Here is an 11361-nt window from a genome sequence, read left to right as displayed (position 1 = left end):
AAAGAAAGAACAAAAAAACTACTAAAGAATTATTTTGAACTTTTATGAAAAATAATATTTTCCGGGTTTTTTTCTTTCCTCCTTTTTATAGGATGATATTGTTCATAAATAAAATAAAACAAAATAATAAAACCTGTCGATGTAATGCATATGTACATTAATGTGTATTACATATATAAAATAGTGTTTTATTGCATATATTACAATATAAATGCATTATATAATACACACTATTGAATATATGCAAATACAACACTAATAATTGTATGCAAAACACACTATCCATATATGTAATACAACACTAATGCACATATGCACTATATCGATTTTTTTATTTTTGTATATAATATAATACCATTACAAATATACAATACAAACAACTGTATATTTGCTATTTAATACTATTTCAAATATTAAAATGTACTATATTGCACATATGCATTATAAAAAAGTCTATGTATTACATATATGCATTACACCGAGTTTTTTTTTATTTTTATACTTTTTGTGGTGAAGAATAACAACATATAAAATGAATGAAAGAAAACAAAAATTTAAAAATATATTTTTTAATTAAATTAAAAATACTTTATTATTAGTTCTCGAGTTCTCTCTCTAAGTATGATTTCTCTTTTAATCATTTCCCTATATATATATATATGGGAGGGATATTTTGCGAACTTGATGAGTTATAAGAACTTTAAAAACTCAATTTTGGACCACACATTTAATTAAATGATATAAAATATGTGACTGAGATTAAATGTAATTAAAAAATGAATCATGAGAGAAAATAAATATTTTTGATGATTACACAAGTATAAATGTTAGTTACACATGTGTAAAAAGTCGATTCGGTGTGTAAAAAATACTATAGTTTTTTGTACATTACTTACACTTACGTATTGCACATGTGTAAAAATTTTTTTTTAAAAAAATTGTTACGTTTAGTTCTTTCGAGTTCTTAAAACTCAAAGCGGTTCTCAAAAGAAATCAATCATATATATATATATATATATATATATATATATATATATATATATATATATATGTAGGATTGATTTTTCTTTTGAGAACCGCTTTGAGTTTTAAGAACTCGAAAGAACTCAACGTAACAATTTTTTTTTTCCTAATTTTTTTTACACATGTGTAATACGTAAGTGTAAGTGATGTACAAAAAATTACGTTATTTTTTACACACCGAAACGACTTTTTACACATGTGTAACTAAAGTTTAAACTTGTGTAATTATCAAAAATACTTATTCTCTCTCATGCTTTATTTTTTTATTAAATTTAATCTCAGCCACATATTTCATATCATTTAATTAAATGTGTGGTTCAAAATTGAGTTCTTAATGTTCTTAAAACTCACCATGGTTCTCAAAATAACCCTCCCCTATATATGTATGTGTGTATATATATATATATATATAGGATCAGGATCATGAGAAAACTTTTTTGAAATTGAGAACTATGAGAACCATTTTGAACCACAAAAAATCCAAAAATATAAAAAAATCATAAAAATAAAAAAACAAAAAAATTAAAAATTAAAAAACCAAAATTCTTATTTTAACATCCCTGTTTCATAAAAAAGAGAAACTCGGTTTAGCTAAATTATATACACAAATGTATAATATATACATATATGTTCGTTTACATGTTTTTTTATACACATATGTATAATTTAAGATAAATGATACTGTACATATGCGTATATAACGTAACTAAAGATTAAATAAAATTAAACATATGTGTAAAATACGACGTTTTTATTAATGAAACCGTAATGAAATACAAGAATTTTGGTTTTTTTACTTTTTAAAAATTTTTGTTATTTTTTGTTCTATGAGTTTTCTAATATTTTTTTAAAGGTGTTTTTAGTGTTCCAAAATGGTTCTCAAATTTCTCAATTTGCAAAGGGTTCTCTTAGGTTCTTAACCCTATATATATATAGGGGTGGGATCTAGAGAGAACTCATCTTAAAAAGAGAACTAGAGAACTAGTATAGAATTATTTTTAACTATTTTTAAAAAAATATTTTGTGATTTTTTTTCTTTCCTTCTTCTAATAAGATGATATTGTTCCTAAAAAAACGTCGATGTAATGCGTATGCGCGTTAATGTGTATTGTATATATAAAATAGTGTTTTATTGCATACAATACAACACAAATACATTATCCAATACACACTATTGAATATATGTAAATACGACACTAATAATTGTATGCAAAACACATTATTGCATATATGTAATACAACACTAATGCACATATGCACTATATCGATTTTTTTTAATTTTTGTATATAATATAACACTATTGTAAATATACAATACAAACAACTATATATATGCTATTCAACACTATTTCAAATACCAAAATGCACATTATTGCACATATGCATTCTAAAAAAGTCGATGTATTGCATATATGCATTAAAACGTTAATTTTTTATTTTTTTTTGTTTTTATATTTTTTTGTGGTGAAAAATAACAACATATAAGAAGGATGAAAGAAAAAAAATTTTAAAAACATTTTTTAATTAAATTAAAAATACTTCATTATTAGTTTTTTAGTTCTCTTTATAAAATGAAGTTCTCTCATGATCCTCTCCCTTTATATATATAGGGATGTGATCTAGAGAGAACTCCTTTTAAAGAGAGAACTAGAGAACTAATAAAGAATTATTTTTAACTTTAAAAAAAATACTTTTTGATTTCTTTTAGTTTCCTCATTCTAACAAGTTAATATTGTTCCTAAAAAAACTGTCGATGTAGTGCGTATATACAATAATGTGTATTTTATATATACAATAGTGTTTTATTGCATATAATACAACACAATTGCATTATACAATTCAAATTATTAATTATATGCAAATACAACACTATTTATTGTATGCAATGCACACTAATACATATACCTAATACAACACTAATGCACATATGCATTATATCGATTTTTTTTATTTTTGTATATAATATAACACTGTTGCAAATATATAATACAAACAACTGAATATATGCTATTCAACACAATTTCTCATATCAAAATACAAACTATTGCACATATGCATTATAAAAAAGTCGACGTGTTACATATATGCATTACGACGACTTTTTTTTTCTTTTTATATTTTTTTGTGATGAAGAATAACAACATATAAGAAGGATGAAAGAAAAAAAATAAAATATTTTTTAATTAAAATTAAAAATATTTTTTTATTAGTTCTCAAGTTATCTCTCTAAAAAGGAGTTATGTCTTGATCCTCTCTTTCTCTCTCTCTCTCTTTATATATATATATATATATATATATATATATATATATTAAAATCCAATTTGTGAACTTTAGTTCATTAAATTTTTACCACATAAATTTGACGGACTTAGTTTTTCGTCTCTCTACTTTAATTAATCAATTTTTGTTTGTTTTACAACACAAATTTAGTAAATATACCTTTTGTGTTTCCTACTTTAATTACAAACCTTGTTTCACTATGTTTTTACCATAAAACTTTCATATATATACTTTTCAACATCTTAACTTTGGTAATAAAATTTTTATCCTTAAAACTTACATATTTACGTTTTCTCCCTTAAACTTTCGTAATGAAACTTTTGCTTTTATAACTTACATATTGATTTTGTCGCCCTCAATTTTTATAAGAAAACTTTTGCAACAAATATTTTAACATAACAAACTGATACCGATACCGATACCGACCGACTTCTCGGCACATAATCGCCGCAATGTTTGGTAGTTTTCAAACCTGTAACACATTTAACCCGTTTCACCGCAACGAAAAAATAGAATTACTAATAATTATTAATCTAATTTAAAGCTCTTACAACCTAAAACGTTTATAAATCTAACCTTAAGAGTAAAAAAAAAAGCAGTCGTTAATTTATATGCATTACTTTATACGTTGAGTGTGTTTGGTTTTATGCAATTGTGCCGGCCATTATGTCGTCAGCCAGTAAACATTTAGCCATGAAACAACTTGTATATGGCAAAAACAATTTTTTTCTTGTAAGGGGTGAACACAATAAACTCCAACATTACTTCTATATAAACAGAAACCTTATTTCTCACAAAATCATTAAAAATAATAATAAGAAAACACAAACACACTATAGAAACACATAAAACATTAAATGGCAAAGGGTGATGTGAAGCTTTTGACCATGTGGGCTAGTCCATTTTGCATGAGGGTGAAGGTTGCTTTGGCTGAGAAAGAAATTGCTTCTGAAGAGATCGAAGAGAGAGATTTGTTGAATGATAAGAGTGATTTGTTGCTAAAATCCAACCCGGTCCACAAACAAGTGCCCGTGCTCTTGCATGATGACAAGCCGATTGCTGAGTCCACTAACATCATCACTCACATCGATCAAGTTTGGTCCGCCAAACCCTTGTTACCCGAGTGTTCATATGAGAAGTCCCGAGCTAGGTTTTGGGCTGACTACATTGACCGCAAGGTAAGTAATCGATTTTCTTGTAGCAAAACACTACAGAGTAATAATTAATGGGTTAGTATAAATGGTCCTATTACTTTCTAAGCTCTCATAACCATTTTTTTTTTCACACTTTGATCATCTCTCTCAATATACCAATATGCATATCCTAGGTCCATCCGGCTGGTCGTGCCATCTGGAGCTCAAACGAAAAAGATGAAGTAGAAGTTGCCAAGATCAATTTCCTCGATATCATGAAGTATTTGGATGGAACATTGGGTGACAAAGATTACTTTAATGGGGATACAATTGGTTTTGTTGACATACTTCTCATAGGTCTAACCTCATATTTCCCAGCCTACGAGAAGTTTGGTGACTTCAAGTTGGAGGATCACTACCCGAAACTGGCAGCATGGATCACTCGGTCATGGGCTCGAGAAACCGTTTCTGAATCTTTATCCAACCCTGAGAATATCACCAACTTTGTTATAATGATGAGGAAGATGTTTGGTTTGGAGTAACTCAATAATATTTGTTGGCTTTATATAATAATGATAATAATATCATCTTGTGGATTAGCTCTCTTATTTGTGAAGAGAGGATAGGGAATAAAAAAAGACTAATAAGTGTTTTCAGGTTCACGTTTGGAAGCATTGATATATGTCGCATTTGAGGGGGAATGAGTTCAATGTATGATTTTAGTTGACTTGTTGAATCAAATTGGATATTTTGTTGAACGATGTTTAATGATTATTGTTAGGTTTCATTTACTACTTACATATATACGGAGTGTGAGAATAATTTAAAACAAAATACTTTGGATATAAGAAATAATAACCTTTAGATTTGACAATGTGATCAAGCTTAAAAAAGAAAGCTCTAGATACTTCTAAAAGCAGTAATTTCTAAGTACGGTTACCTAAAAGAGGTGGTTTAGCCTATAGTGTGATAATAGGGTTTCCTAGTTTTCTTGTTTATCAAGTAGGGTTCAGTGACAAGCTTGGGCTTAATCAAAAGAGTGGTCAAAGTTATGAAAAAATATTTTAAGGGGTGTCCGAACTCAATACCTATAAAAATGTTCAAAAAATAACAGATTTTTACACTATGAAGTGAAAAAACGGGGGTGGCCGGAGACAACCGAGGCCCCTAATAACCTTCACCCCTGGTTAGGTTTATCTACATATAGATTACAACCAAGTAGGATTTAATCAATGTGAGTTATTGTATTTGTCTTTTTAAGTTATATTTTTAAATAGTATAATAAAAACGAGTTTTACTTTATATTATGTCTGTTCGTTTATTTTGTTCATGTACTTGACATTGATTTAATCCTTGAATTTTTTATGTCCCTTAACACTTCATTGATCATCATTAGTCACAATTAAGCATACAAAGTACATAATCAAGACTAGACACTTCAAAATCTAAGATGAAGAAATTAACATGTACAAAACTACAAAAAAGTGCTACATGAAGTGTTGATCAGTTATTAATAAAAGTAATAGATAACATGATAAATATTGGATCTATTAACCTGCTACAACAAGGTGAGCAGCAATAGCAACACACAATGATACAGACGGCATAATTATCAGCTTGGTCGATTTTCTCTTTAGGATGTGTAGTTAAGGATGATGTTTAAGGTTTCTTGATAGAAACCATAAGAGAGAGAGAGAGAGAGAGAGGACATGGTTATTTAGGTTTATGTATTTGTAATTAGGTTATGATGTTAATTTAATTCTCTTTATATACATACAAGGGAAAACCCATTATTAGCTAGTAAGGGTAATATGGTCCATCAATAATTACTAAGCTAATGTATAACAAGGTATATTAATAATTTGGCTAATATATAACAAGGTATATTAATAATATGGTCTAATACAATGTAAATGATTATAATGGCCATATATAAATAAATATATATTAAATATTTATTCTTACATTATCCTACTTGGTCAAGTATTCATTTAAAATGAGATTTAAATAAGCCTGATAAGGAGTTAACACTCATTTTAGTTTGAAACTTAAACTAGAGCAAAGAAATTCAGTCATTGATATGAGCATCAACTCAAGACCCTCATTAAACATACCACAATTGTTATTCAAAACCTAAATACTTATTATCAAAATTTTGAAGTAAGCCCTTTAAATATTTGATTTGTATAATAATTTGTCTATATGTCATTATGCATGCAGAACGTATTAGGAGACATATAAAATCAAAATTGGTGAGGAAGAATTAATAGTTAATTATTCATAGTACGATATGCAGTTGCACATGGTAATCAATAAACCTGCCATGATTATAAGCGCTTTCATAATACTTATAAGTGATAGACCTTTAATTATGAGATCCTTAAGCATATCATGAATGTATTCGATAAAAAAAAATTATTTTCCTGGATTCATTCATAAACGAATAATTTGTTTCATATCAAATTTAATGCAACACCCCTCGAACTGTTACTGTTTGAGAAAACATGGTAGCTAATTTTATCATAGTAAGTCTTCATTATATAACTTATATGAAGTCAATAAACTTATGATTCCACTGATAAATTTTCAACAACATTCATTGACAATTTTGTTGTGATTAATAAACATATTGTGTCATTATAACTTAGGTGTTGTTACCAGTTCATTATGACCCCTCCATGAGATACTTGTCAAAAGAATGTCATATATATAAGGAAAAGTTTGGTTTTTAGTTGCTTCCACTCATCTTGAGGTAAGTACATTAATCCATTTGGTTTTTGATAAAATAATCGTGTTTATGATTTTATTGACTTACAGACTATATATTCTTTGACCTTCAGTTTATAACTTTTAGGTCATTTTATAAACTTGTAAATCTCTATGTCAGTTGTTAGGGAAAGTTGTTTTAATGTTTATCTAATGTAGATCTAATCTATTATAAGCTACTTGAACAATGATGATCCTCAAATAAATCTTTTGCAATATAAGTAATAAGATTCTTTGATGATTAATTCCCTCTTGAATATAATCTATAACAGTTAATCGTGCTTCTTAGTGTCTTAACGTTTGTATTAGGTTTTAGTTTAGTTATGAACACTGTTAGGTGATTCAGCCAAATCCCAAAAGTTATTCTTACTTATAAATGCAATTTTTCTAATAATAATTTTATTCCATTCAGAAGATTTATTTATTTTAATGGTTTAACTGAACGAGGTAGGATCGGTAAACTTTCAAGCATCTATTTCAACTTTATTTAGAGAGGTTATAATTTTAATCATAGTTAGTAGGTTTTAGAAAAACTATATGACCTCCTAAGTTGATTATTGGGTTTATTACTAGTTTCAGTTTTATGGATTAGCTCTTGGTTAGGTTGCTATCTATTTTAGGATTCTAAGTGTGTAAGGGTTGATGCAGTATGGTGTACAAGAGTGTAATATGAGTTATATTTTGAGTAAAATTTAATGACTCTCTTTTCCCCGTCTCTTGTACTTATGACAAGTCATTATAAGGACTTTTACTGCTCCCACTAACCTTAGGAGCCTCTAGGAAATTATCATGCTTAGGATCAATATTTTAAGACCAATAGATTCTAATAGAAAAACAAGTTAATTATGACGTTAGTCTTTGTAGTTTCTCTTGTTTGAGGAGTACTTTAGTTTGGGTGTGAAATCTTATTATGCCCATATTTAAGTAACAATAAAACTTTTGTAAGAGTGGCATTAGATAGTAAGGAGATAAGTTCTGATGGAACATTGTCGTTATGGAGAAGTGTATTGTACAAGAGATGTAAATTGAGATGATATCAAGTTTTCACTCCTCGCTTCTTGTAAATGTTGCAAGTTATGATTAAGACATTTAAGGATCCCACTAATATTTGATATCTCTAGGAAAACTACAATAGAAGTTTCAACGTTTTATGTGACATGGAAACATGTCATATATACTTTAGACTAGATTTGATTTCCTTAACGTCCACATGTTATTATAAACTTAGGGACGTATTGATATTTATATATATATATTTCCCTTGTATATTTAATGTATTATTTTATTAGTTTTTGTTTGTCTTTGTTAAGATTTGTATACTATAAACATATTTGTGTTTTGTAGGTTCCGAAAGTTGAACGAAGTTGAAAAGGGCGAAAAACGAGTCATAATAAGCCTAAACGAGAAGCCGGAACGCATCATGAAAGGAACCGGAAGGAGAACCGGTCGGACCGGCCAAAGTTAGTCAGCCCCCTATAGAGTACACCGCGCCGCTCAGCCAAAGTAGCCATGTCTTGTCGCGCAGCGCATAAAGGTGTTATCTCCATATTATTTCACGAATTGGTAAGGTTTTAGGCCATGTTTCACTATATAAAAACCCTTAACCTTAACCTGAAAAATGCCCCGCAACCACCAGACAAATTTGAAGTTTCTAGGAGCATATATTCAAGATATTTGGCTGTTTTAAAGGCAAGGAAACATCCGGTGAAGAGCTTTATGTTCAAGATTGAAGACTACGAGTTTTATCATCTTTATTATTCTGTTTTCATTATTTTCACCATGTTTCCTTTCAGTATTATTTTGTTTGATTTTGAGATGCTAGGCTAAACTTAATAGACTACCTAGGCTATAGATGAACCTGAGTTGATGTTTTGATTTTAGTTGGAATACTACTTTTCATTATGGTTTAATGATTTGTGTATAACGATGCTCTCACAACTAAGCTTTAAATTTATTAAACGAAATTCCTAAAGAAGCCACACAAAACTGGCAAGTGTACCGATCACTAATAGTATAGCACTAAGGAAGTCCGAGTGTCGAACACAAGAACACGTGAAAGCGTATCTAATACTTAACCCTAATAAGACTCACCTAAGAATAATATATTTTTTAATGATTTTTATATTATTAACTATTTAACCTAACTTAATTTAATTAACTTAAAAGACTTAATTTAAGAAGACTAAACGAAACTGTGAAAATAAGATATATCAATGAGAAAGACGTCTACCTAGGTAAGAATCCTATTGAAGGTATAGTAAGCTATTGGATTGTAGAATCTCACGACACCGGCTCCTGAGGAATGACACAACTAAGGTTCACTCAGGAAGCTAGATTACCTCTCGGTCTCACTAACAAACCCTAACCTACACTTAGTTGATTTTAAGAACAAACCGGGTGACGAATTGTTAACGTGCTCTAATGCCGACTCTCCTATCGGTCTCACCGACACACTACCCTAATGGAGACGAATACTACGCAACCAAGGATAGAGGAACAATTTATTTCAACTTAAACTAGGTCAACTAATCGCTCACAAACCCAAACCTGACAAGAACCGAACCCGCTCTCGCGCGATCCTAATCCTAACAGTAAAAGCAATGAGACGACCCTACTTCCTATCACCTCTCGGTCTCTAAGAATGTGTCTACCCACTGAATATATTCAATTAATACACTCACTTAAACCTTACGGTTGATCACCCCGCAAAGAAACCCTAAACACCAAGTAAAGAGTCCTAACAAGCAACAATCAATCAAAACTCATTCAATTAATCAAAGCAAAAGGTATATGAGTGTAATTAACAAATTCACAGTCACTAAACACAACCTAATTCAATGTTAAAAAAAACTTTACATTAACAAATCAAGCCATGATCATCAACAATCCAAACTACTTACTAAAACCTAACAATATTCATCTAACTTTGGTAAAACTAACTACTTTAGCTTATCATTGATTTTAGACAACAGCTAATATTCAAATTAAGCTTCATAAACATCAATATAAATATAAGTAAACTCATTTAATGATCAAGAACTATCAAACACAAGTCAAACTTCAAATTACTTGCAAGACAATCCAATAAAAAGCTTAAATTTAACAAGTTAGGGTTCTTGAACAAGAGACAAAGTTTATGAATGAATTACTTAAGGTTTATGGCTGAGATTACGAGTTTATAAAGCACCTAGCAGCTGTATAAAACTAACCCGAGCCTTTCTTCTTTTTCCCTAGCCGCCAATAGCCCTCACCTAGCCGCCACCAATTTTTCTTTCTTCCCTAGTTTCTGGCCGATCGGAACTTTTGTGTAGAGTTAGGGTTTTGTTCTTTTTTTTAATTAATATAATATGGCTTGTAAGGCTTGAATTTGTGGGCTTGGGTTGGGCCTTGACTTGTAGATTTAAAACTTGACCAATTAAGCCCCTAAAGTCTTCAAATATCACTCTTTTTCCACCAACTTTCATAACCTACAAGTAAACATTCAATCTTTGTAAAAATAAGCATAAACAAGCCATAAAAGTTAATAATTAAACTAATTAAGTACTTAAATCAAGATAAAACTATATGGAAAGTAAGTGTGTTTTACAACACATCATTTAATGAGTCAGTAAATTGTTTGGTTTATTTAATTGATGCCACTACAATAAAAAGGGTTTTTTAGTACGCACAAAAGCGTCCTAAAATGCTATTTTATTGGACCTTTCATTAAATAGGACCAACGACAAAAGCGTTTCATGTAAATGGGTCGTAATAAGTCTCGGAACTCAAATACCGTCCTGATATCCCAAATAAGATTATAAAATGAATTTTATGGTCGTATAAAATATCCGTTAACAACCCAAAAAGCGTCCCAATAAAAACATATTAGGACACTTTTACAATGTTTTAACACGTACTTACCTACCTTTAATCTTTTGATACACATACAAGCGTCCTTAAAAATTAATTTATAAGACCCTTATGGTGTAACATTATCAGTACTTTAGTACCAAGAATAAAAGTCCTGATATCCCAAATAAGGTTATGAAACTAATTTTATGGTCGCATAATATATTCATTAACAACCCAAAAAGCGTCCCAATAAAAACATATTAGGACACTTATAAAATGTTTTGACATGTGCTTACCTATTCACTAGTACAAAAAAAGTGAGCAAATA

The 11361-nt window shown here is 29.3% G+C and overlaps 1 protein-coding gene across 1 annotated transcript; it reads left to right on the top strand.

The window, feature by feature from the left end:
• Positions 1–4160: 4160 nt before the first annotated feature.
• LOC143624720 (glutathione S-transferase U19-like) lies at positions 4161–5210 on the top strand. Its single transcript, XM_077095283.1, has 2 exons — positions 4161–4481; positions 4631–5210. The coding sequence occupies exons 1-2, from the start codon at positions 4161–4163 to the stop codon at positions 4976–4978; spliced, it is 669 nt and encodes a 222-aa protein (XP_076951398.1). The 3' UTR covers positions 4979–5210.
• The last annotated feature ends 6151 nt before the right edge of the window (positions 5211–11361 follow it).

Source organism: Bidens hawaiensis, unplaced genomic scaffold (genome assembly GCF_021521415.1).
Source record: "Bidens hawaiensis isolate Kalapana, Puna unplaced genomic scaffold, B.hawaiensis_p1.1 tig00000416_1, whole genome shotgun sequence".
Lineage (NCBI taxonomy): Eukaryota > Viridiplantae > Streptophyta > Magnoliopsida > Asterales > Asteraceae > Bidens > Bidens hawaiensis.
This window is presented reverse-complemented; position numbering and strand designations above follow the sequence as displayed.